Source organism: Amblyomma mixtum, chromosome 1 (genome assembly GCF_055824585.1).
Source record: "Amblyomma mixtum isolate Tamu chromosome 1, ASM5582458v1, whole genome shotgun sequence".
NCBI classification, from domain to species: domain Eukaryota; kingdom Metazoa; phylum Arthropoda; class Arachnida; order Ixodida; family Ixodidae; genus Amblyomma; species Amblyomma mixtum.
Window position 1 is genome coordinate 10,253,016 of NC_143012.1, and position 27,743 is coordinate 10,280,758.

Sequence of the window (27,743 nt, forward strand, 5' to 3'; positions counted from 1 at the left end):
CCGCATGGCAGGTCTTTAGCTACAGCTCCGTTTCAGTCAGAACCAAAAATAATTAAAAGAAACCATCTTAACGGCCCGAAAGAAATTACCTATACTTCTACTGCAGTTATTTGTCAACAATATGGGATCTAACTGAAATATGCTAGGTGTAATTAAATTTTTCAATACAGGTCGAATAAATACATATATACTCCTAATTTCATTACGATATCTCTATTAATAAATTTTACATTTTAAGACCAGTGTGCCCCCCCCCCCCCCCTCTCTTAAAGAATAACGTTTCCCAGCGTTGATCATCACGCACTTAGTACGTGAAGCGGCGGCACGCAAGGCAGGGTTCTCCGTAAGAAATACGTGCAACCACCTGATGCGTGTTCGCCGAGATCATGCGTGCATCCCCTGCAGCTATATAGCTGGCAGACGGCAAACTACAGCTGGGCGGAACTGGAGTCTCTCGATTCAGCTTCCCTTCTGGTGGAACGTTCCTTGATCCGTTGCCGCTGACAACCCACAGGAAGCGAATTCACGAACATAAAAATCACAGCGACCACAGTGGAATCAATCACAGCGGTTGTTTCCGATCGTACTTAAAGCATAGTTGACAAAAACGCGATAAGTGGCAGCGCAGTGCGCCGTTTGATGAGAAATGCTCGTGCAGTTTTTCACTGAGGTGTGGTGTTCAATCACATGCGATGGAGTGCGACTGCTGCTCGCATGCTTTTAGGATCCTTTGAAGCTTACTTGTACATACATTACACTTCCCAACAGTACATAACGCGCCCAAGGCACCACGCTCGCGTTATCGTCGTCGATCTATACTCACGTTAGCACGACCAGCAGTTGGCTCTGCAGACTGCGGCTGCCCTCGATAACTACAGGAGCCTCTTCCTGTCAAACGCGCATTGCAACAAGACGCAGACGTACGCGCCCCAGTGGAAGGCCTCTATCTCAATAGTGCTCTAATCAGTGACAAACGCTGATAGTCGCCGACAGAGGCGGCCTGTTTCGGTCCGGGTTCCCGGTCTCTGGAAGTGGCGCGCCTCCGGTCTCCAATGCAAAGATGCTTTGAAATGGCGTCTCCGAATCTAAAGTGTGTCGTGAGTTTTTTTTTTTTTTTTTTGAGGCTTTAATTGTCAGCAACGCCGCTACTTTTACTCGTAGTGAAAACATCGCTACCTATAAGTCCTGCTTAGCGGATATTTTCCAGTAGTGCCCTTAACACGAAAAGATGCAGAAAAAAAATACCTCGAAGCTTTCACTCCGCTACCTTTTTAGCACCGGAGAAAGGAATCACTAAAATGGTCAAAGCTACGGTCTGCAAGCGTGCTAGACGACATTCCCGGGCATGTCTGAAACAATATCTTATCACTTCATCGTAAGCAGTCCGCCCTGTGCCATCCAAGGATGAAGAAAAGGCGACTTGTCATGCGACGAGCACTGTCCGCGCATGAAAGATGCAACAGTGAACTGCATCGTCACAGCTTCGGGTCCGCACGTGTGGAACCGCTCTAAGGCGATTGAAAGAAACCACAGTGGAGCCAGCTGCAAGGCTTAATTGGAAGGTCTGGGGCGAGGGGGGGGGGGGGGGGGGGAGGGGGGATGTGTAGAAGAGGCTTAGTCACTTTTCATCGGCAAACCCAGCGCCAGAGATAACCTTAGAGAAGCTCCTACCAGCGACGCTAGAGGGCGCGCGGCGGCGCGCAGTTTCGCGGTTAGAAACGCGACAGCTCTCTTCGGAGGCTGTCGTTTTGCGTTCTACACTGTTTTTCTCCTCATTGGTGGTGGTGCTCGAGTCGTCTTCGCCATTCCACGCGGGCCCCTGGAAGCCGTTACGCCGATGACCGACCGACAAGCGCCGAGGGAATTATCTCCGAGCCAGGCCTTCGGCATCCAAGGTAGGAGCGGGGCTGTAGCACCGCCGCGAGGGCGACCTGTGTCCATGAAACCGGTTCTTGGCTACGAGCCAAAGTTCACTATTTTCTCCTATAAGCATTGGAAAGTTGCGTGTCATTATCACGCATAGCGTACAGGTTTCATGGACCGCCGCCGTCGGGTTTTCTTCGGTGACGGAAGCGCAGCGGGCTATAGGTGTGCGGTGCGCAGTAGATTTAGGCTTAGCTGACACTAGGCAGGGATGAGGTAGAGTTGAGTCAGCGAGTCGCTGTCTCAGTGAGTTAGCTAATAAGAGCCCGCTGCCGTTTGCGTCATGGAAGAGTCACCCGTTCCGAACGCCGTTGCGGCTCGGCCACTATGTCGTGTCAAGGAATGCCCGGGCGCGCAAGTGCTCTTGAGCGACATGTGGTTTGTGCCCGCATACGGTGCTCGGAAATTCTCGCCACCCTCGTCTAGCAACTCTGAAGAACGGACGCTGCCTGCGGTCTGCGGCACGTCGTGTTTCCGCTGTAGCCAAGGTCAGTGGACAGCTTTCATTGTATTCCACAGCTCCACCTGGGCCATCATCCGTCTCTGTGCTTCTACTTCTCTAAGGACCTAGCTACTCGGTGAGTACCCCGCTTCCAAGTTAGCGTTTCTTCGCGAGTCACCTTTTTTATTTTATTTTCAGATGCGCGCGTCCGCCTCTGACGCGTGCCTACGCGGAGAAAGGCCATGCAGAGTGGTGTTTCGAGCTGGAACCTGGCCCGCTGTGACAGCTGCGCATTGTTCCATTCTTTCCATGCTCCCTGCCCCTTGGGCTCTGCGCAGTGGTATTCCTGCCATCACAAGCTCTGCAGCTGCCAGGTTCGTGCTAATCGGACGCTTCCAGAGTGCGTGCATTTTACTCACGCGCAAGTTCCCCTTTCGTCTCCACAGGTAGTACGCGCTGACTTCTGCTTTCCAGTCTCCAAGCGGTCAACACGGAAGACGGCGAGCTGTATTCCAAGGCGACATGCGTGGGCCAGGCGTCACAGCCATGCGTCGTACACGATATTCTCTGCCTGCTGATACCCGAGTGTTGGTGGGACGCCTCCCGAGTAAGGACCCGAATTTTTTACTCTTCAGTGTTTTTGCTATAGCTCCGCTTTTGTCTTCGCAGATGCGTAAACTTCGGCTGTGCCATACTCGACACATCACTCGAACGTGCTCATGGTCACCGCACAAGGCACTCGCTTCAGCGTACTTCCCAAGTAGCCTCTGACCCCGGCCTGAAGTCGTGCCAAATGCCTACCCGTTGCAGTGCTCTCAAGACAAAATCCTTGTCCCATCCCAAAGGCGCCTGCGACTTCAGGTGCGCTGACCTGCTGGCATCAACAAGATGACTTCAATCTCAAAAATAAAAGTATACACCATTCAACCCGTCCGTTGTTTCCTGTCGCCACTCCTGTGCCCGCTGGCGTCAGCTGGTTCGAGCACGTTTTGGCTGACGCAACTGTCGCGCTTGTAGTTCCATAAATATTGGCGAAGTAACCTAAGTCTTTCCGTACCATGGGAAAAATGAGATTTTTCCCAGTGCCAATAGCATTAGAGGGGCCATGACAAAGAAAACGTTGTGCATGCGTGATGTATGGCAGGAGGAAGGACAAAGACAAAGGAGCCAAAACGAAAAACGTAAAAGGGAAGGGAGAGCAAACGCGCACGTTCACTGGCACATGAGCTTCTTAATGGACGCCTCAACAGCGTCGTGAGAAAAGGGAAGAAGATGGACTCCGAGTTCAAGAGGAAATACTAAGAGGTGCAGTAGAGGAGGGCTCCAGAATAACAGTAACAACTGCCACTGCGTACGCGCTGACTGGTCCCGACGCGGCAAGCGCGAACGCAGCTGACGGGATTGTGGCGCCATCTGGCGCACTCAACGCGTTCTGCGAACGTGCAGTCGTGGCCACCGCGATCTGTTCCGGTGGCGGTCTCGATCGCGGAGGCCACGATGCAGCCGTGGCCTCCGCGATCGAAGTTCACTATGGCCTCTGCGGTAGAATGCGCCGCCAGAGCTGATCGCAGAGGCCACGGTGGAGTTGCACCCCACGGGAGCGGGACGCCGATTGGTCCCGACGCGGCAGGCGCGCACGTAGCTAATGGGAACGTGGCGCTATCTGGCGCTCTTGACGCGTTCTGCGAACGTGCAGCCATGGCCTCTGCGGTAGAATATGCCGCCGGAGCCGATCGCGGAGGCCACACTGGAGTGGCGCCCCGCGGGAGCCGGACGCTGATTGGGCCTGACGCGGCAGGTGCGCACGTAGCTGACGGGAGCATGGCGCCATCTAGCGTCCTTGTGGTGTTCTGTGAGGGTGCAGTCGTGGCCTCCGAGATAGAGCAGAGTGCACTAAGAGCCAATCGCGGAGGCCACGGTGCAGTGACGCGCTGACTAGTCCCGACGCGGTAGGCGCGTACACAGCTGACTGAACTTACTGGAACAGTGATTTTATAGAATAAATGCACAAAAGATAAAAGCATCCTCTGTGAAACGGGGGTGGCGGCAGTTGCCACCATTCTCAGCTTTTTTTTTTCGTTCATTTTGGTTTAACTCTGTTGTAAATTGTTATTAAAATTCACCATTCTCTTTCAATACATTTTCCTACACCACTAATCGTATGTCACCTCTCTGCTTTAGAGCCACCAATCTTCCAATTGCTTTTTGCTAACTTTCACCGCAGATTTATTTACATCGTGTACTGTGCGATGTCAGTGCACGTTAAAAACCCCAGGTGGTCGAAATTTCCGGAGTCCTTCACTACGGCGTCCCTCATAGCCTGAATCGCTTTGGGACGTTAAACCCCAATAAACCAAACCAAACCATTGTTATCTCAAAACCCTAGGGCCTCAGGAAGAGTGACTGTGCCTGCATCAACATCCGGACGGATACCATCACATTTGAGTATCAGGTGTTCAATTGTTTCTACAGATCTACCGCACACAGCACATATGTGTCTTCTTCGCTAAATTTATTTTTATAGCTGCGCGTAAGACACCCTGACCTAGCTTCAATCCGCTTTCCCGGCCTCGGTGTGTACGCACTGAAAGCCTTGGGATTACTGAAATGAATGCGCTCACTGCGTTAATTACGTTTAAGTATTATACAAGAATGGTAACGCTCGCTGCGAAGTTCCATGGGAAGTTGGGTCCTTCCCAGACGCAGAGCCATGGGAGAAGCATTTGCCAAATTTGATTATAGTTCAGTTAGACTTTTAGTAACATTCAAGTGACGGCTTACAGTTTTGGGAGGTTCAACGTCCCAAAGTGACTCACGCTATGAGGGACGCTGTAGTGAAGGGATCCGGAAATTTCGACCAAGTGCGGTTCTTTTAACGTGCACTACAGGCATCGCACAGTACACGGGCGTCTCCATTCAATTGAGTGCTGTAAGTTATTCTGGGCAGTATGGTAAAAAGACATGAGCAACTCACACAAGAGCTTTGACGAAGACAAAGACCTCTTTCAGGTAATTGGCCAAAGTGACGCCCTCCTTAGGTTTTGTCTTTTCCCGGATGTCTTCCACGCTCCTGTAGCCCAAGTCCAGGTCTTTCTTCCTGTTATAAATCAATCAATCAATCACAGTGTCTGCAGGGATCCACCACATTGGTAAGATGCTTTGGCTGCAGATATTGCGCTGTGTCACCTGAAAACGCCAACTTTCCGTTCGATTTTCTTCATATTCCAACGCTGCGCGATAATTTGACTGTAAGAATGCCATTCCTGTCAGCTTGTAAGATACAAAGTGGCAATAGCAAGACGGCTTCCTGTTCTGAAGACGTAAAAAGTTCAAGCAAAACAAAGGCGGAATCAAGTATCCTCCGTTGGTACTATACATAAGCACGTCCAACGCTGTCAAGGACAACAAACAACACAGCGAAGGAATAAAACTTTGGACTACTCCTCAGCGCGGAAAGCTTGAGGATTGCATTGCAGAGAAAAATGTTGACACGGTTGCGCATTTCATGCTAAGGCTGAATTCTAGCCTCATGTGGTGCAGCAAAATGTTTAGATTACTGTCTCTGTTACCGTTTTTCCATCGACACTTTAGTGATTCGCCATGGTATACAGTCGGATACAAATCACGAGCGAAGCGTCTTTTCCCGGTCAAAGGACTCCCTTCCATCCATTTGCGTCGGCCGATACTCACGACCCTGCTAGAGCGACAATGCACGGAGTGGCAGGTGAAAGGCGGTAGTCCCCTCCCTCCATGGTCGGGGATACTCTCCCTGAATTGTAACGGTAGCAGGGTCATGAGAATTGGCCGACGCCATTGGCTGCAAGGGGATCCTTTGATGGCGAAAAGCCGCTTCGTTCTAGAGTTGTATCCGGCTATAGTAATGAGGACTTGGCTACTCAACTGTGTCAGCTCCCAGATGGTCTCGTGACGCACGCATGAGTCCAGGTGGCTGTGCAACTGGATCTAACAAGAACACAGCAGGAAACCACAGTTTTATTTTGGTGCAGTAAATGGCTCATGCGCATAAGCACGAATAAAACGTCACTATTACATTTCACCATAGACAGTACTTTGCTTCACTTAAATACTATATCTCTGGCTCCGAAATTTTCGCAGTTGACACTTACAAATACCACGCTGTCAGCATTTCCAGTTCCATTAAACCGTCTATCAATGTTTCTAAAATTCTTAAAGACGCCAGCAGCGTGCTTGCTTTTTTACTCGTAACCTGAGATTAGAACCTCCTTCAGTAAAGCCGCTTACGTACTTAATGCTTGTTCGTCCCAAACTGGAATACGCATGCCCAGTTTTGGTTCCTCGTTATTGAATTCTATCTCTTTTCCTCAGTTGCATCCAGAATCGCGGAGCAATTGGTTCATTCATCCCGACTACTCCTTTCATTCAAGTGTCACTAAAATATAATCTTCCATCCCTCTATTCACGTCGTAAAATAACCAGACTATGTGATTTTCAGAAATTTTACCACTAACCACTCGGAAACTTCATCATCATGACTGCTCACTGCGTTTCTCACCGTCTTAATTACAGCTAGTAAAGCAGTCTATCCGCCATCTGCATATACCACTGCGCATCTAAACGCTGTCATCGTCGAGACAGCAAAGGACCGTAACCTCCTTCCTCCCGAAGCAGTTCATCACACTCATCCAGCACACTTCAAGGCATTCATTGGAAGACTCAAGGTACAACTGTAATAGCCCACCTCTTATGTAATACCCCAAATTGGGGCATTTGAGGTATAAATTGATAAATAATATGTTAACGAAGTTGCTGAAATGATTTAAGTTAGTGTCACGTTTAGCGTTGCCGCCTAGCGCAAAGTTCGCTTTACTGTTGCCGCAAGAATAGCCATGCGGTGATCAGCATACTCAAAAGGTTTCCGATTCAAACGACCACAAATAAAAAGTGAGAAAGTTGGCGTAGGTAATTGCATCGGGCATAAATTATGCATGTTCCCGAGCGCAGAAAACAGATTAGCGTGGTGCTAACACTTAATACTCGTCGTTCACAAAACCAGCCCTTATCATTCTCCTCGCGGATTTCCGCTGTCCTGCATGACCTCGAAGTAAAGGAGAGTAGAAAAGAATGCGTGATAGTGAGGTGCTTTTTCTGACGATACGTAACCATTTCTTCGCTGGAACCAATTTCGAAACAGTGCCCACACTGTAAACAAAAATATACCCTAAAGGGAGTAAAAAGGGTGGCGGCCACCCTTTTTACTCCATTTGTGAAAACATTTACTCCATGAGTAGGGAGTAAAAAGGTGGACTGTCCTCCATTTTACTCCCATGAGAGAATAATGTAGTAAAAATGAGGATTTACCAGCATTTACTCCAGTCTAGAAAGGGAGTTAATTGTGCCAAATACTCCACCAGTGCCGAAATGGAGTAAAAAAACACCATTTTGTGCAATCCGCCGCCTAGCGTCTCGTCTGCTTCTGGTCAGTTGTAGGATAATGGCGGTGAGTGGCGACCGCTTGGTTACCATCGTCGCTGGATATCTGCTGACTTCTGCTCCTTCACGGGCGCCTACCGCGGTACAAGATATCGACTTGTCGCCGTTTTCCGCTACAGTACGTTACATAATTGAATTGCTCCTGTGAAGCCTCCAGTGCTCTAACGATACCTGACTGTCCTTTCTTTGTGCCACCACCCCGTTACAGCCCCCGCTTCGGCCTAATTCTCACAGGCTTTTTTCAGTGTGGTTCTCGGAATGTGTTGCAGCAGATTATGTGTTTCATGAACATGGAACTGCGATAGAACACAGTGTCAACGCGGAGCTCTTGATTGAGCTCATGAGGCCCCATTTTTCCTCAGCCATGTTTAAAATCCAAACCTTAATGAAGTGAATATGAAAGCAAACGCTGCCATTCCAAACTACAATCAGGTGTGTTTTCAACTTTTCTGCTCCGGTTTTTTAGTCAAATATAGCGTGGTGCATGACCGTGGAAACTACCCAGCGTCTCCTTTTCAGTTTCGAACTGCTGATTATAATGTTAGATCCCTTTATCTACGAACATGGCCAACGAAACGAGCTCGTACAGCAAAAGCAGACGACAAGCAGACGACTCCTGCCGCCTACGCCGCCGTTGGGCTAGCAGACGGCGGAAAGAATGCGTGACGCGGGGTCACATTAGGGCAGCGCAGTTTCCCAAGTTGGGTTGCCGACGACCCGCAGAGCTACTGCCCGTTTCCGCCACTGTCACTGCTGTAATAATGAGCCTGAATGAGGATAAATAAACATGACGCCATTTCCGGGCTCCATTTCTGTGGGTAGTAATGAATTTACTCCCTTTTCACTCTAAAATAACTTCCTTTATACTCCAAAATAACTCCCTTATATAAGGAAGTAAATAAAAAACACCATATATATGGAGTAAAAAGAAACCTCCTTTTGGGTGTGCGTTAGAGGACAAGCCATTTACTCCCTTTTGGGTGTTTTTTTTTTTGCTAACAGTGCACGCTTTATAGAGAGAATGTATGGGATTCATAGAGAGAATATGGAAGCTCTTCTCTTAGGAGGGTCGATGTAACAAACATTCTTCAAAGGGTGAATCAGAATACTAACCGTCTGCCTGTTTAAAAAACCTCCGCGGCTCAGCTACTGGCGCCCTGAGGGATTCCTGCAGCTCCAGATTGATTCTCAGTAACAGAGATTGTCTCGTACACGTTTCAGTCGGCGTGTACATGAGGTTTCTTGTAGTCTTGTATACGTGAAGATTTTCGCTGTAACGTTGCGTGCACGATACAACCCCCGCTAAATCTGAACAGCCACATCAAGGATAGATACGCTTGAACAATTCCCCACAGCTGCCGAAGCGCACATGTGTGCCTCAGACCGAGGGTGATCGACCGCGCGTTCCGTCCGGTCCGGCCGCAGCTGGATCAGCCTAGGGCACAAACAGCTCCGATGTGATTGACATATTAAGGTTTGGTCCCAAAGCGACTCAGGCTATGAGGGACGCCGTAGTGAAGATTGACATATTGCGGTTTGGTTTATTGTTTATTGGGGTTTAGTGTCCCAACGCGACTCAGGGACGCTGTAGTGAAGGGTTCCGGAAATTTCGACGACCCGGGGTTCTTTAATGTGCACCGACATCGCACAGTACACGGGCCTCTAGCGTTTCTCCTCCATCGAAATGCGACCGCCGCGGGTGAGATCGAACCCGCGTCTTTCGGGTCAGAGACCGAGGACCATAACCGCTGAGCCACTGCGGCGGCTGACTTACGTACTGTGCGCGGTGACAACGCGTGTTGGTATGTGACCCTGTGAAAGAGCGTGCCTACAAATACGAGCGATATGAACGCGAACATTTGGTTCGAGCGCAAAAGCCCGATCTATTTTTATTTTTGCTTCTAACTTGAAAAAGCACTAAGGAGACCATGCGTCTAAATTTAAAAAAAAAACTAATTAAAAGAATGGAGAGAAAGTATGCCTCTCACTCCCATCTGAGGATTAATCATTGATTGCAATGCTAGAACAGTGTTCGCTTTCAAATTTCTCTTACCTACACCTAAAAAGTAACTGCGGATGTTTAAAAATCGAATGTGTGGAACTCGAAGGAGAAGCATGCGAAGTCTTTTTGGGCTAGCATTAAAAATGGTGAGGTAAACACCGATTAAAACCGCTGCGGCGGTCAGGCATCTCCGCAGCGCACAGCACTGGGTGGGGGAGCACGTGATGACGTCATTAGCGGTGCCAGTAGATTTACAGGTCATAAACGCTCCCATTTGAAGGGAAAAAAAAATAGCGCCATCGAAGACAGCGCCTACGGAGTCCTGTTCGGCGGCATTCGTGACGGCAACATCCAGCTTCTCCACATTCATCTGATGCTGTGAGGAGGAGCTTGAAAATTAAACATCGATTAGGTCATTATTCCATATGTAAGTGCAAAGAAACTCTGCATGCTTTACCTAAAGCCTGCATAGATTTAATTCCTTGAACATTGTGGAATTTTCAGTGCAGCTGCCCGTGATTAACAGTACAGGCCCATCTTCGTATTATTGTGGCCATAACTCAGATTGTGGCCATAACTCAGGGGCAGCAACCTTCGTCAAGCTGCTAATCAGCAACTTTTTGTTGCTTGCCCTCGCATTATTGTACGGTTGTAAAAAAATGCGAAATAAACTGAACTGAACTGAAGATTGTGACCTGAACTCCAGATGGCCACATCTGCATTTGATTACTGTTGTGGCGATCGCGTGCATGTCGACGTACAGGTCACGGATCTGTACCGTAAACTGCCGGTTTTAATTAACATGTAAGTGTCGCTACAGTGGAGCAACTGCCGGCAGAAAGAACCTTTTCAAGTCTAGCCCCACAAGTAGCAAACAACAACCTCAACCTCCCAATTGCATCGATGAGCGTGACGCAAAATTAGATAAAGTTAGATAAAGAGAAGATAAAGTTCGTAAGAGAGAGAGAGCAGACCCCGCTAGAGTCGTTACTCCAGCGCTTCATAAAATTTCATGCGGACGGCGCTATCAGCAGACAAAAATCGGAATGCCTCCATGCTATATGGGGAGAAAAATGCGTACCTTGTATTTCGGCAGATCCATTTTACGAGGCCGCTGTTGTAACCAGCCTGTTCCTGCTGCTGCCACACGATGTACAGGCTCAACGGGACGACTGTAAAAACATCCAACAGCGTCCTGCTTATCTTTTTTTTTTTTGCTCCTGTGTCACTTTTTATGGCGTATCGTTTCCTCTCGTGCTCCAGTGTCGCTGGTTGCGGCTGTTTTGCAGCTGCGCTCGTGGCTTAGATATCAGATTAGTGACTCCGGCCGTGAGTGCGACCTTGTTCTGGTTTGCTGATGCGCCTTTAAGGGGAACTGAAGGCAATCAGACGCTTTCTTGTTGTTTTTGCCGAGTGCTAATAACAAATAGGCCACTTTAACTGAAAAATTTAGCTTTTTCTAAATAGGCCTCAAAAAGAAATACAGGTGTCACTGCCTCAGGCCGTTTTCACAAGCAGACTGAAATGAAGTCAAGTATTTTTTTCTGGCCACTCTGCTATCCGCTTCTAGTCAGAAATCACGGATTCTGTAATTATCTGTTGTAGGTACGAATTGCGCACAAAAGACACACACAGGAAAAACACGAGGAAGACTGAAAGAGCGCAAACTATCAACTGGTGTTTATTTGATTCAGTGCCGCTTGATAGGCAGCGTGCACACGTGCCTACAAAGAGGGGAAGGAGAGGATAAGGATGCAAATCAACCCTACGCGACAGTCCATCAAAAACGCTCCAAAAAATTCTTTTCCGCGTTGTACAATGAAACGGAGGTGTCACTCACACAGTTATTACCTCTTCTCTTGATGTGGTATGCCTCTAGAAGTTCACGGGAAACTTTGTCATCGCTCCTGCCCAGAATTCTGATATTATTTAGCAGTGGCTCACAACCGGTGCATGCAATGCAATGAGCAGGCAAATTTGCTCCTTCCCTATTCCTAATTGAACGCTGATGCTCCCCTGCACGTTCATTCACGCAGCGTCCTGTCTGGCCCACATACACGCGACCAAAAACTTGAGCGGGATGAGATACACAACGCCCGTGGCGCATTTTACAAATTGTGCCGCATGCTTTATCACGCATGCTCTTCGTCGAGCGCCTTCCGCGCTGATCCTTGGGCACAACCCGGCGAGCTTGCGTGGCGCCGAAAACACCACAGGGACGCCATGCCTATTTGCCACCTTTTTTATGTTGCGGGCCACCTTGCGCATATACGGGACGACCGTAGTCTTTCTTCGCGGCAATCGCTCCTCGTTGTTGGCGCGGTTTCCTTTTTTTACCTTCCGAAGAAGGTTCTCGGCCACAGCTGAGATGACCTCGCAGGGGAAGCCTATCTAGTCGCAGTCATGAACGTTACAGTTCGAACTAAGTGGCGGAAAAAATATGGACTCCGAATTTCTCAGCACTGGGTGTGTTTTTCTACTTATCGAAAGTCACCAAAGCTAGAAAAAGGCAGAAAAACAAGGACAAGAACTGGATGGAGTGTTTAGTGTTCCCTCCAGCAGTCAAGTTATCGATTCCAAGAAACGCTTTGTCCTAACGTACTGTGTTCAATATTGCTCTGTCGTGCGTCATAAATGTGTTTATTCACAGGGATAACAGCAAAACAAACAAAATTTATATACTTCCAAGCTCATACTTTGGGTATCTAAAAGACTGGGAGAAATAATGAAGGCCCTCTTAATAGCCTTCAACAAAAAAAAAATGCAGACGTCAAGAAAGCAAGCCGAGCAGCCTGTCCCACTATAATATTGATTCATCCATACCTTACCGAGATTTCGCAGAACGTCCAATATGTAGCTGTCGCTGTGAAACATCTAAATGACGAACAATTGAGCACTGCAACTCCGTCACACTGGCCGGTCCAATCATGACCTACGGTTTTGTGACGTCACTTTTGACGTCACCAGTCGATCACTCTCTTACGAAATACGAATTTCTTCGTTCAGTTGTGAGTTTGTTGCCTTTTTATTCTTACAATACCCGCAGTGCCACGAGGGCATTATAACGGGGGCACAAAGCTTCATAAAATATCTCCACAGTTCAGCAGCAAACCGCATTTTCTGGTACCACATTCCAGTCGCTAATGGCAGGCAGCTAAAGTGACCGCTTTTCGGGGATTACAAGCGGTAAAACTATTGTGGCACCCATTTTACTAAACTGTACTAAGAAGCTGAAGTTCTCCGACGTTGAAGCACCGACACAAGTTTCCGAGTCTGAAAATGCATCCCGGCAGAGTGAAAGAGGCGTCTTCTTCCCTACGCAGCCGCTGTATCCGCATTGGTGAGGCGGTTGTATTTGCGCAGAAGTTCCCACTTTTCATCATCGGGAAGGAACGAGGCAGATATGGCCGAGCGATTCTGTGCGAAAGGAAAGAAAATAACACAAGCAATTACGAAGAATGAAGTCAGGGGCAATGGTTAAGGTGTGTTTCCGAAGTCAACGCAATGAATAATTGTAAAATCGTCTGCTATAGTAACATAGAAGTCAAGAAAAAATCAGCTTTTCCCCCTCAAAGAACCTCCTTCAAGAGAATGGAGTCGGCAGATTCTCATAAACCTGCTAGCGTAATAATGCAGGCATTAGCAGATGAAAGGAGATACTCCCCTCCCAGCATTTTTGGGAGTAGTCCCTTCCCTGCATTGTCGCGTCACTCCCTGCATTAACGATGCCAGCATACACAGCGACTGCTATGCTAGAGGAGAAAACTGGAACCGGAAGTAGCTACATTCGGATACAAGTCAAGAAAAAAGCGGTGCATGAGAATCGGTCAATGCCATTGGCTGGAATGGGGCCCTCTGACGGGGAAAAACCGCTTTTTTCTAGACTTGTATCCGAATATAGGTACTTCCGGTTCCAATTTTCTCCTCTAGCATAGCAGTCGCTGTGTATGCTGGCATCGTTTATTCACTCATTTATTTGTGCTGTGACATCGCTGATTGTACAGTATCACCGCAAGACCAGCGTGGGCTGGGTATGTGCGACGTCAGATCAGGAATTGAGACCACCGAAAGCTAAGCATGTTCTGTCATAGCCAATATGCCGACATAGGCTGTATTGTGCATATGCGCTGCAGTCGATTTCACGCACGTATGAGCTAGTTTGATACCTCGATCATCATACCTATGTCTGTTCAGAGCGAGTGTGAAAGCCGGTACAGTCCAGCAGACGACGGTATTTTCCTGGCAACCTGTAAAGGCTGCCGATAGCCTAGCAGATATTGCATTCATGCCCCTGTGTATGCGCGCAGGCCATTTCAACAGATTGCAATTCATACTGCTGTAAAGCCTCGCACCATATTTGTTATTTAATTGCATTTCGTGCAAAAACGCGTTGCGAAGCAGCGAGGAACAATCGAAGTCCCGTTGATTTTGCGATGATGCAGAACAATCGGCAATTTTGCATCATGAATAAATTAGTAGAACATGCGATAGTAGAATATGCGATAGAATATCAAGCTAGCAAAATGAGAAAGTTGGAAGCGGAAGTAGTGGTAGCAGACGACCTTCCCTTGACCGTCTGCGTTGACTGCGGAAACTCATTTCACAAATTGCGGAGAGCAGGGGACCTACAGTGTTAATTTTCTGTTGTTTTTTTCTCTCGAGGCTGGCTACGCTACAGGCAGCAGCACAGTGTCAGTCTCGATCCAAGCGTGTCATGTTATGACAACAAACGGCGCAGATCCAGCCTTTTAACTAAAGCTATTCAGTCGTACAGTGCGTGTTACCTTTGCGTCAAGCGCTGAGCAGCAAACAACAAAACTGCCGGAATGGAAGCTTGGGCGAGTTGGTGACAGTTCACTTGCCACATAGCGCTAAACAGACACGGACACAGGGAGACAGCGCCCGTCCTGTTTGTCTCCCTGTGTAGCTCTCGTCCTGTTTGTCTCCTTGTGTTAGCACCCGTCCTATTTGTATCCCTGTGTCCGTGTCTGTTTATCGCTATGTGTCAAGTGAATAAAAACTGAAATTAAATACTGCAATAGGAGATTTTGAGAGGGTGCACGTGTTCGTCTATATATAAAATCCTGGAAAATGAAAAGTTGATGCTTATCGCACAAATTACGGGAAAGAAATGTTGAAATTTCGTTTTCCATCTATACTGAGCAAACTGTCTGGGAGAAGAAAACACAGATGTTTCTGATAAATCATTCAGGGATGTACGCAGGATATTTCGATAACCCAAACAAAAATTTACATGGAAATATTTAGTTGTTCGTCTGATTCATTGTTATGAGCAGTTCTAGAAGGTGTTTTATTTTTTTGTTTGGCTTTTTTCTTATCCTATTCTCTTAAAGTCACGCATGTTTTGTACACCAGATATTTCAAGTTCCCCAACCTGAAATCATCTACCTTTGTTATTTGCATGCATCACGTTTTTGTCTTTCTGTACCCCTTTTGTGTCGTTGGGCTGGTGCATTCTGCAAATATATTCCCTGTGTTGCAACGACCCGCGCTGTCCACTGCATCCCTTGCAGGGGACACAGACACCATCAAGCCTTTTTGGGTTTTTTTGTCCGGGCCTCTTTGGTTGAATCTGTGTCGTATGTATGTGGCTACACTTCCAAGCAAACACCGCCTTCGGAAATTAAGCGATCGTAGGGTCAGGTTGCCTGTTCAAGACGTGCGTTGTTTGTAGACTTGTCTGTAGAACCTTGTCTTGCGGTATGTAGAACCGTGCGAAAAGTTCGCTTGGACAGCGAAGAAAGCGACACCACATCAGAGCAACTGTAATTACAGATGCAGTGCCTGAGGATAAGCGCAGCCCTGTAAACAGATTTTCAAGTTGAATCTTCACTACCGAACCACAGCTGTCAGATGAGGTTTTCTTTCTCAGTCAGCCTTTCTCAGCACCGCAGCCTTCTGTGCTGCTTAGATCGCTGCCGAAAACGCAGCACAGCCACTAATCGAGCACAATATGTAAATCCTGGCAAATAGACTAGCGCATAAAAGAGGAGTAGAGTATGAAGAAATTTAAGAACGTATTCTTCTTACATATTGAAGCGGGTAGACGACGACGACGACCAAGAGCGTGGGAAGAGTAGAAGACGACAACGAAGTTCGGACTGTGTTCTCGGTGCCGCTCAGAGCTGTTCTTCTCTATTTGTAAATATTTGTAAATATATTCTTTCCCGCAACAATATAAAGCGTATCTGTCTGCTTGAACAGTAAGACCTCGGCTCATCTCTTTATCGAATTCATCCTGTACACCATCTGTGTTGTCTAGGGTACGCACATGTACGGCATTTTGTGCAGAGGGTCGAAACGCGATCCAGAAGCGCTACCAATTATCTAAGTGTTATATCAGGAGTAGACTTAGAAACAGTCAGCGCAACTACTTTGTGTGCCCCATTGTGGTGCCCTCTGCTGGAATGGAATCGAGCGCTGGAATCGATACACCACGAATGCTAACGTATAGCACAGCCTATCCTGACCAATGTAGTGCCACTTCTTGCCAGTATGGCTGATGTCCCTGCGAAAGGAAATGGCTACTGATGGTGTTGATTATCACAAAAAAAAAAAACTACGTTTCGTTTAAGCCATGTCAAATAATGCGATAAACTCGGTCAAGTTTAACGTTCTGCGTGTGCTCTCTGCGTAAAGCTTTTTTCGGCTTCTCGTGGCACTTGTGATTGCCATTTCTTTCACAGTCAAGGCTACGCAAGCTCACCTTTGCCTCTGAACCTCCATCCTGCTTACACTCACCCGCCCATCCGGGCCCGATGGCGCAGCGAGCGGCCCTCCCATCCCAGCTCCACTCTTTGAAGTTGGAGTAGAAGTTGAGTTTTCTTTTTTCAGGCAACAAAATTGCTGTCAAAGAAACTGACGAACGGGTAATAACATGCTTTACTAAGCGTCAACCTCCTGCAATGTCACACATCACACAGAGCATGCAAGAAAGATGTCACAGAATAGACATGCAGGTTCATTTGCATACACACTCGCTATATACAGGACATGCACCTCATGGCAATGACATAAATTTAAATAAATTGCTTAATTCGAACGGGGTACTGCGCTGACAGACATGGACAACGATAAGAAGGGTGCAGTAGACGGGACGCGCGCACTTGCACCTACTACACCTTCCTCCTATACCCCTCTCCCCTCTTACCCCTCCTCGCTTTCTTCAACCCGCGGACTTTGGCATGTGGGTCCGGGGACGTCGAATATACAGCTATCGCTTTAAACGGGCAAACGCGTTGCACACTTACGCATCGCAGCAGGTCTTCGGGCGTGAGGCCGAGCTCGAGCGCCAGTCGGTATTCGTCCTCGAGCTTCGTGTGCGTGATTGTCGGGCTGTCGGTGTTCAGCGAGAAGCTGGCCCCGTCCCGCTGAAGCCTGCGGTCGCACCACGCCCGGGGCAAAGACGTCACTCTCCTTCGATATGCACAGTGCTGGGTGCTACATACGACATCGCGCGGGTGCGCGCTGCTTTCAAGCGGTAGCCGCATGACAGTGTCCCGGAGAGATTCAGCATAGCGTAACTGCATGCCACTACTGCCAGTCGCGAACAATGCACCTTAATTTTTCTGGTTTGAAAAGGAAGGCAAAGTATGGTGTTGTATATGGGTTTTAACGTCCCAAAGTTACATGGCCATATTAGGGACGCCGTAACGGAGGGCTCCAGGTTAATTTCGACCACCCGGGTTTTATGCGCAGCATATTGCAATCACTCAGTTCCGCCCTTGGGCGCGGCCGGGCAGCCACCAAACCACGTGACGTGACGTCACCAAATCACGTGAAAAAAAAAGAAAAAAGAAGAAAAAATAAAGGAAAAAAAATTGGACGGCTGAGCATGGTGGCGGTTGCCACCGCCCCGTTTCAAAGGGGGCGCTCCTATCCATCCATCCATCCATCCATACGTCACGGAGGAAAAGCTGCTGAGAAAATCGAGTGCCGCCAAGCAATACCTCGCGCAAAAAGACCGCGCAATATGCAACGCATTCTTGGCTTAACCAAGCTAAGCCTGGGCATCTTTTTTTAACATGTACTAACATCCTACAGTACACGGGCCTCCAGCATTTCACCTCCATAGAAATGGTTCCCACTCAAGATGTTTACTGCTCAGCAGTCGAGCGTCCTAACCACTGAGATACTGCGGTAGGGCGGTGGAGAAAAGTGTCGGGCTTATAGCCTTCTGGTGCATACGAAGTTTAGCATTATAATTTTATTCTAGAACAAGATAATCTTAACCTTCCCGTCTCCCACAATAGGCACTGAAAAAGACGAATCAAATTTTTAGAAAAGAATTTGGACCTCGTTACCAAGTGAAATAAAATGGAGTCCATGGCAGAAGGAGGTTGGTCAGATGGTTCTGGTCAGGCAATCATGAAGTGAACAAGGGAGGGGAAAACCTCAAGGTGCTCGCCCCTCACTTGTTATTGCCAAAAACCATCTGACCAACCTCTAGCTACCACGGGCAAGCACCCTGAGGTTTTTCCTCTCCCTTGTTTGTTTTGTAAAAAAAAAACGGGTCATTTAAACTTACACGCAAGTAATAATTTGTTGAAATCCAAGCAAGATAGCACACTACTTTAACACAACTAGAACGGCTTACCTGTATGGTAATATTTATGTTAAACAGCTGATTTGCCTTACTTGCCATCGGCCCAGATATCTGAGAACAATTTTAAGTACTAAGGCATTATATGTCCCATTACCACAAAAGGTGGCGTGCGTCGTCCACGGCACGAAATTCGGAGGATGTCAGAACAACGATGTACGATGTCACAAAGTTGATGTATGATGTCATAACACGTGTAAGCGAACATGTGTAGTCATGAACGATGAAACGTAACGTGCAAGACCTATGAAAGTCATTCGTTGTAGTAGTCATAGTCATGACTCATGACTCACAGTCATTCTGAAACTTATCATGACTCAACACTTTGCAAGTAACGTGATGTAAGGCGTATAGATTTTGCACAAAGTGTGAATAATCATACCTCACAGTCATAGTCATGACTCATTCTGCAACGCAGCATGACTCAGCACTTTAATGCTTTCGCGTTCGCACACGCAAGTAGCCTCCAGTATCACTGCCTACTTTTACTCAACACAACCCTTTTGGTACTGGAATGTTTGCATTTCTTTATGCGATGATAACTTTCTGTGAATTTATGCGTATTTCTTGCCTCTAGCCCACAGATCCCGAACCAGGCATTTAAAAACGATTCGCAGGAAGTCGCGGAGAAGCCTGCGCATACATACCTGAGCACGGGATGCTCCTTCGTGCTCCGGTCCACTCCGCCACAGAGGTAGCTGCAGGTCGGACAGCACTCAAAGTGGACGCCCGCCGCCAGTGCAGTGCGGTAAGCTTCTCCACCGTCGGTCACGGCCCGGTATCCGTGTCCAATGCGCTCAGCGTGCATCTCGTGCACAGCTCGCAGCACTGTGGCCGGGGGTGCGGTCTCGGCCGCGTGCACGGTCCGATGCACGCCGCATGAGGCGGCACGCTGTGTCCTCAAGCGAGAAGACGATCAATAAAGCACAGAGTTAGACGGACATTGAGGACAAGCCATTCACTTTTTGCTATTTTTAATTATCAATTCAATGGCTCTTTCTGGCTATGGTGGCAGTGATGTTTATGTGCAGGTGAGATTGGCTCATACGTGACATTGACTATTGGCTTCCGTCATGTATGCCATAACGAGCCCCTCTTTTCCCTTCCCTTGTCTGCTCAAAATCAAAGGATATGTATTGACGTTTGCTCGACAAAAAAATATGCATTTGCGTACTATTTAAAATATGCACTAGTCGGTAATTGTTCACTGAGCGTGGAACAGCGCGATCACGGACGCAGGGCAAAGATGGAACTCAAAGGGTTGCTGTCTGCCGTCTGTTCCTCCTCTGCCCTTCGTCTTGGTTCGTGCTGTTCCGTCCTCAATGAAATGCATTTATTGTAGAAAAACTTAGATTTGAAGTGTAAGTGTAGTGAAGGGGATTCTGCGACCACATGTTCTTGCACTAAGTTCTACTGTGTTCCGTTCTAGCCGCTACATCGCCCCGACAAGTTTGGTGACGCGGTCCTTCTGATACCGACGCATCCACGGTGATACCGACGCATCGACGCCTGATATCAGCGCAGTCAACGCCTACCGATCGATTCATTGTTGTATTGCGCTCCCTGCCCGGTATTGCGCGTGCTTATAGCTAATTCTGTTATAGCCTTGTGTAATCATTCAAAAATATATATCTATTGTATAATACACAGGTTCCAAATTATTTTATTTCTTCCTACATTTTTTCCTTTTATATATTTCTATGGTTATAAGTGCGTTTTTACTTATATATACAACCAATTTTGAATTGTATTCCCCCCATATGTAATGCCCGAAAGGGCCCTTAGGGTAAATAAATGAAATGAAATGAAACATAGTTTTTCTGCAATTCGATTCAAATTCGTTAGGTCAAGAGTGAAAAGGACTCCGTGATCCCCGACTGGAAGACCTGTATTATCGCGGTAAAGCCTTGCCTCGCAGACCCGTGCGGAGAAAAACTGTAATGGCTTGCCGTAGTTTGCTTGCGAATACTTCCATTTGGCCGTAAATGCTACTCCATTTAAAAGCTCTGCTTTTAAATGGACTTCAATTCTTTGACAGCGCACTGAGAACAACTGCCTCCGATTGTTGTTTTTAGTAAAAATTGATTTTCTGGCTCTTTATGGCTATGTTGATGCTTGTCTGGCTGAAAAATATACATTTTCCCGCGAGAAAATTGGATTTAAAAATCTTCCCGTCAGCCGATTCAAACTCGTGACGTCATTATACCCAAACGAACGATCTGTCACCGGTTTTAAGTGAGCGGCTGTGTAGCGTAGACTCCAGGATCCGTTCCTAAAATTCAACGTCGACGAACGCATTTCACTCCCGAAATCAGCGGTAATGGCGGCACCTGTAATTTTTTACAGGTTTTGACCCCACCTGGAGTAGACAAAACAAGTTAAAATAGTTCAACATTCATCTTTAAAATTGTTACACATGCTAAGCCTTAAAATCAATTATCATCATCATCATCATCTCATACACACGTAAGGGTCATGACTTTTTGTGTAAACGAGAAAACGTCCATCGCCAAATATAGGACTTGGCTGACATTCTGCCTTTTTGGCTTCAAGGAGCCGGAGGATTAGTAAAATTTTTGTCAGATGCTAAAAGAAAACACCTGGAATGTTTCGACGATGATTGGGTGGGTGACCTCTTCGCCGTACTCGCCGGCGTCCTTGAAGGCCGGCGCTGCCGACAAGTCGCCGGGACGAATCACTCCGCACACGTCGATTCCCACCACGCCCCGGCCGCTGTACTCCCGGCAAAGCTCCAGGACCTCGGGCGCCCTCTCTGTGAGATGAAGCGCACTCGTCACTGACGTCAGTGGGCGCGCTCAGAGACTTGCCCTCTGCCCGTAAAGAGCTTCCCAGGTTCTATGAAAAAAGTTTCGGGCGTTATCTGCCTGTACCATGGGAGCTCCACTGGCGCCAAAAGCGTGAGGCCGCCACCGGCGCGCGGCCTCACCTATGACCTTGCCACGCGAGAAGCGACAGGATCTCTCTGGGATGATTGCCATCACGTGAAACTGCTTCTGCGACGCATGATTGCTGGCTGTATGGCGCATTCCAGTCGGTGATCCGGAGCATATTTCTCACTGAATCCGCGAATGAGCATAAAAGCAGTCAAGATGTCAGGAAATCCAACTCGACGATGGGAACACGGGTGGATTCACAAGACGGAAGTGAAAGGCAATGTGGCTTAGCTTGAGAAATCCGCCATAAAGGGCCCTGACGTAATCGCAGTTTGCGTGTGAATACAGCCGGTGGCGGCTAGACCTGATTTAATTTTTTTGTGCCCTTCCTTGCTTTTAAAAGATCCTTTGTCAGCGACGCCGAGCCTATTTGTCATTATAGCGCGACAGTTTCTAGACACAGGCCAACCATATTTCGATGAACCTTTAACCATATTTTTTGCCCGGTTTGCTGACCTGGCATGCCGCGGAGGCACGAGAGGATGAGTCTGAGCTTGACTCCGGTCTCCTGCTCGGCCATGCGCAGTCCCTGCAAAGCTGCCTCCACCACGTCTCTGGCACTGGCCATGGTCTCCGGCATCCCCGACCAGCGCAGAGCGGTGCTCGAGGCGGCCAGCATGTGGGGGGACATCAGCATCTCGCTGTACAGCACTCCCTCGGATGCCTGGTCCACGCCCGCTTCGTACGCCACCCGCTCCAGGGCTTCCCTGTCCCCGCTTGGCAGGGGATTGGAGAGCGCGTTACTCGAAGCACTTACAAAAGTTTGTTCCTTGAAGATACTACTATATTACGAAAAATAGCCCATGGCTCCCAAAAAAGTGCTGTAAGCCAACAGGAAACAGCAGTAAACGAAATTAACAAGTTGGTGTGCTACATTAAACAAATAAGAGGCATCAGAATTCTTGAACTTGTAATTTCGCCTTGTAATCAACTGCTTGTTTCAGTAAGAAGAAAAACTTTAACAAAGGTCTATTTCATTTTCACTGAGGAACAGTTTGTGGTGGTCATGATTGTTCACTGAAGATTTAACCTGAATCCGACTACAGAAGTTCCTAGAAGTTACAGGGAGTGGGTACACTATACCCCTCGACAACTTCTGGCAATGGAGCGGAAGCTACGGATTCGGAATATGTCCTCGCTTCCTACACAGTGAACATAACTTCCAGCATTCAACGTTGTAAAATTAAGCCAACGAAAAAATGGCTTTTTTTTTGTATCGCAACAAATTTTCTAGGCATGTATTGTTACAAGAAGCTTTCATAGATGGGGCCAACTACACCAGCGACATAGAGTCACTGGATAAGTTTTCAGAATACCGCGTTCCCTTTCCCCGTGCCACCGGGTTTGGAAGAAATTTGGCTTCTGCGACAGAATGTTGCCATAACAACAAACACAATCATTTTCAAGGACTTCCCATAAAGCGGCGGGCTTCCAAAGCCCGCGCCTATAGGCTTTTCTCCAGGACCCGCACGCATGCACAAGATGTTGCTTAACGAGTTACAAAAATAACTAGCTGTTTCAAGTTTATTCTGAGAATCCGTCCACGTTATCTTTGATGTTAGCAATGCGAACTACAGAAAAGTTTATTTGTCACTTATAACAACCACGTTCCGAAGGCAGGTACACAGGGAACACGGATGAGATTGCAGCGAAGGTAACGTCTGTACGGGTCAGCCATGAAGCTTCCACATCCAGCGGCGGGGAAAAGGGGATCGTTGCACTCTGCAAACTTATGCAGTGTCTCAACAGCGACAGAGTGATCCTACTGTGGATAGATGGGCAGGCTAGACGACCAGCGCCACCTTCGTGCGGCTGAACTATATTGCGGAATGACACAGTCACGGACTCTGCGCCTCTGCAGCCATCTCTTCATTGCTAAGAAACGTTACCGCCGAGTAGAGTCACTGCGGATCGTTGACATTTTTTTATAAGCAAACAGTCGAATTTGACATTTCATCGCAATCATCATCACCAGCTTGACTACACCCACTGCAGGACAAAGGCCATTCTCATATTGCTCTCTGTCATTTGCCAGCTGCAGCCACCTGATCCCATTCTAATGTGGAATAAACGTGGTTTCAATCAGTCACTGAACTCCCTAATGTCATCCGCGCACCTGACTCTCTGAAGCCCCCTGCTACGCTTGCCCTCTCTTGAAATCCACTCCCTCAACAGACTATTGGCTATCTATCTTGCCATCGCATTACATGCCCTACTTATGCCCATTCCTTCTTGATTTCGGCAAGGATATCATCAGCTCGTGTTTGTTCCCTGGTCCTGAGTTTAGTGGTTGCGAATTGAAAACTACTCCTCCTTTCCCTGTGTGAGCAGATTCGAGCCTCGGTAGTGAGAAGTTTCACCCCATAGAACGCGACTCTAGTAGAAAAATAAAAGAAGAATAAAAGCGATAATTTCTAAAATTTATTCGCACTATACTGGAACGTGAAAATTCACTATGCGGTTCTTGCCATATCGGTCGATAGCCACTACGCAACTTCCTTTGAATGTTTGAGAAACATCTGCCAAATTCCAATGCAATTTTATTGAGCTGCTATTAGACTACGAGCCGTAAATTGTCCTGGGCCATACTCTAGTAAAATATGTGGAACTCACACAAGTACTTTGGCGAAAACGAAGACCTCCTTGAGGTAATTGGCCAAAGTGGTGCACTCCTTAGGTTTAGTTCTATCCAGGATGTCCTCCACGCTCTTGTAGCCTAAGTTCAGGCCTTTCTTTCTGTTTTCAGGCAATCAATAAATCAATGAATGAATGAATCAATCAATCAATTGGTTCCTCTGGCTATAAACTGATCATTCATGCAGTCATTGTTCTGAAAGCGTTAGCCACGAAAGATGTCCTCGACCTTTAAAAGCGCTTCTGAGAATTTTCCGCTTTGCGAATACCACGCATTGTTTCCCTATGCATAGCACGTCCGATTCCGTATACGGCGTTCCACCAGAGCGATAAGCTGGCTTGGCTGTTGAATGTGGTCTGTCTCAAGTGGATAAGCTTATCTGTCATTAGACTTGCCTTCAGGTCCAAATGATGCACGAATATTTGACTGCCATACCTGCTTTCGTCTCAAACCTTTTTTTACCAAAATTGATTTTTTTTCTTCGCCTATGCTCCTTTCTTTTATTGTTAGTTATATTTTCTTCATCACTCGCAATGCATTATTGATCCATCCGGGCGAGCCGTTCTTACATCGACCACAACCTACAGTACGTACGTATGTTATAACGACATTATTTTGTTAGCTTATAATGACAAAAAAACTCCACCAGCAAAGCGCTTGCTATTTTAAAGACTAAAGTGCTGTTCATATGTTTCAACAAAAGAAGAGCAGTACGTCTACCGTCAAGCCACAAGTACGCGTCCGCAGCGAGAGCCAGTGACTGCAATGAGTAACTTTTCAGCACGGAACATTGCAGACAGACACCTCTGCGGAAGAAAATTCTAGCGCGATCTTGACTTTCCCACTATAGAGACAGACCTTGGTAAACTCTATAAAACAGTACAATGGCTACATCAACCTTTCTACCTATATAACATTATCTCACACACCATTGGCACCTCATTGCCTCGCCATATTGTGGTTGTCAAGTAAACGGGCCACTCAACTGCATCAGATCCCAGATGGTCTCGTGTCGCATGCACAAGTCCAAGTGGCTGTGCAGCTGTACCTAAAAACGGGAACAGGAAACCACAGTTAGATTAACCTTCTGAAAGATGCGTGGAAAAGGCCATCTTCGTAACATTATAAGTTCCGCGCTTAGTGCATTCCGCCAGACTTAGCACCATTTTACGTAACTTCCAGACTTTTTGCAGACCTTAATTAAGCAGGCGAAGAAGCGATAACAGTTTCACACCATCCTCCACTACCCTCCACCTCTTTCAGGGCCAATGTGGAACACGTGACATTTTTTCAACCTCGGCGTTACCATGCTGCTCGCGGTACTGTTATTTGCATCCGGTGGTACCGTTTCCATCGTGCTTGCATCAGGTGCTACCCAGCAGCCTATAGCGAGCAGTAAAGTGACGCTCAGCCCGCTTATCCATATTGCAGACGTCTTTGAACATCCAGAAAAGGCCAGGACTGCTATAACTTGTCTAGATGACTGCGAGATATCTTCTTTTAGACGTTGTATCGACGTTTAGGCGAAGACGTATATTGAAGATAACTTCCCACGACTTTTACCATGCAAGTTTTGGCATGGTGTTTACAAACCGTCGATTATTAGACGTCTGCGAATCTTGTTGAGCCACTGCAGGAAATTCTTAACTGAGCCGCGCGCAAAAAGCAGTCCAGCGAGCAATATGGCGATGCCTAAGTTAGAAAGGTCTACATAATAAGGAGAAAGAACCATGGTACCTATACGTATATGACCACGGAGAAAAAAAATGCGTACCTTGTACTTCGGCAGGTCCATTTTCAAACGTCGCTATGTAACGAGCTCGTTCCTGCAGCTGCTGAGCTACGTATACTGATATGTCGGGGCACCTGCGAGAGCAACAAACGCGTCCTTCGTACCTTTTTACTTTTTTACTCATGCTTCGTTGTTATGGCATATCGTGTCCCCTTAGGAACTGCTGTTGCTGGCCGCAGTGTTGTGCACCCCACTGCTGTGCCTCACGTAGCCTACGTGCAGCTTTGGAATGTTGAATGTCACATACCGTGCCATATACTAAGGCTTTTCCGCTATCTGGGCAACTATTTACTAATGCGTCAGCATTAAAAAGGTCTGAGCCAGTGGAAATGTTGACCGCCATTTGTCAGTAGTCAGTGGCAGGTGGACCACCTGACCACCGGGCTACGAACGAACTTAGTATACTACCTATACGAACTCAGTTACTACCTCGGATATTAGGAACCTCAGTATGCCACCCCGGATATAACGACCTTCTCTGTGCTAATCTCGGATATATCGAACCTATGTATGCCACCTCAGAAATAACAAACTTTCTTTTGTTACCTCGTATATGAGGCCCATATATAACGAACCTAAATAAGCCACCTCGGATATAATGAATTCTCTTGTCTGGACATCGGATGTAACTAACTTAGGTGTTGACCTCGGACATAACGAACGTTAGAGAATCAACCTCGGATATAAATAATGTTTGGCTGCTAATGCATTCAAATGATCAACCGAGGATCGCTTAAATGTTTTTGTAATAGCTCCCATAGTCTGTACAATAAATAAAGCTTTAATACGGCCAGATATCGAGTCTCTGGAATATTAGCATCACACTTGCACGAACAGCAAATGTGAACCTCAACAGCCACCTGAGCAGTGATGTCATGTCGAACACATGACCAGAATGAATAACAAACCACAATATCACTGCCATTCTTTTCTAGCAACGAAGAAATTGCAAAATTTAGATAATACTGCGCACCGGAAGCTGTGTCAGCCTGTGCAAATGGACCGTGAATTACATTTTTTTAAATAACCACTTCATAAAGACATTAGTTTGTTGCTTGGTGCAGTATTTGTAAGATATACCCACCTGTGTATTAGATATTTGTAAAAAAAAATGCACCTCAGCTGCTGCCATAAAATTAAGGGCCTAATTATGGGTACTGGCAGTGAGTTCAAGGTTAGTGCCCCATTAAATTCAAGCATTTTGCCACATAGATTACGAGATGTAGGCAGATAAATAGGCAATTTCCTCGCTGGCGTCCCAGAACTCTCCTCGCAGCGCCGCCCCTCCTCCTCCTGTTTTTCTCCCTTCTCCTCTTTTTTTTCTTTCACGGCTGTTGCGCTCTTCGGTCTATTCCTCCGGCGAGTCTGCCTCCGCGCACCGCCGCCGCGAATCTGCGCGTCTTCTGGACCGCGCCCTGGTCAGCGCGCCTCTCAATGTGCTGACGCATGAACACGTAGGTGGTGGTGGAAACGTTTATTGCCAATGATGTAAATCGTAGGGGTTTGCCGCAAAAGTTTGCATGATGACGAGAATTGGTCTGGGTATCGGGCATGCAGCAGTATTGGGTATTGAGCAGTCCGGGTTTGTAGTTGTCGCCAATGTGCAGCCTGCGCTATGGTGAGGGACGGAGCAGGGGGTGCGTATTCCCTTCCTTTGTCTCGGTAATACGAGAGAATATCACGGAAGGAGACCAGGTAGTGCGCGGGCCGCGGGCTAACGGACCGTCGTGTGAATCGCCCTTTAACGCCATTTTAAGTACGTGCGCAGTCGCCTTCTTTGAGCGAGGAACGTGCCGGCCACACAAATGGCTCGAAGGGCAACGCGAAAATCGCGAGCCGGCCGTCCTAGAAGCTCGCCAGGAGCAGAACAGCTGTGAAAGAAAATACGAGCAGAATCGCT

General features: G+C 47.4%; 2 protein-coding genes and 1 pseudogene across 3 annotated transcripts in view; 1 reads left to right on the forward strand and 2 right to left on the reverse strand.

Annotated features, from left to right (window-relative positions):
* LOC149365421 (adenosine deaminase-like) overlaps positions 1-11,034 on the reverse strand; it is a 34,158-nt gene extending 23,124 nt beyond the window's left edge. The window contains exons 1-3 of the mRNA XM_089584342.1: positions 10,921-11,034; positions 6,267-6,328; positions 5,340-5,462 (exon numbers count right to left, since the gene is read on the reverse strand). Coding sequence (XP_089440468.1) covers positions 5,340-5,462; positions 6,267-6,328; positions 10,921-10,941 — 206 coding nt within the window. The 5' untranslated portion in view covers positions 10,942-11,034. The remainder of the gene's footprint in view (positions 1-5,339; positions 5,463-6,266; positions 6,329-10,920) is intronic.
* On the forward strand, positions 1,669-3,292 carry LOC149365422 (uncharacterized; annotated as a pseudogene). The gene is made up of 4 exons (XR_016291661.1): positions 1,669-2,501; positions 2,564-2,739; positions 2,812-2,972; positions 3,035-3,292. The product of XR_016291661.1 is annotated as an uncharacterized LOC149365422 (transcript).
* A 2,008-nt stretch (positions 11,035-13,042) lies between the features above and the next one.
* Positions 13,043-25,846, reverse strand: LOC149365423 (adenosine deaminase-like). Its single transcript, XM_089568671.1, has 8 exons — positions 25,826-25,846; positions 25,038-25,099; positions 24,030-24,152; positions 21,873-22,132; positions 21,063-21,235; positions 19,110-19,354; positions 17,111-17,237; positions 13,043-13,256 (listed from the first exon to the last, which is right to left on the reverse strand). The coding sequence occupies exons 1-8, from the start codon at positions 25,844-25,846 to the stop codon at positions 13,155-13,157; spliced, it is 1,113 nt and encodes a 370-aa protein (XP_089424797.1). The 3' UTR covers positions 13,043-13,154.
* Between the last annotated feature and the right edge of the window lie 1,897 nt (positions 25,847-27,743).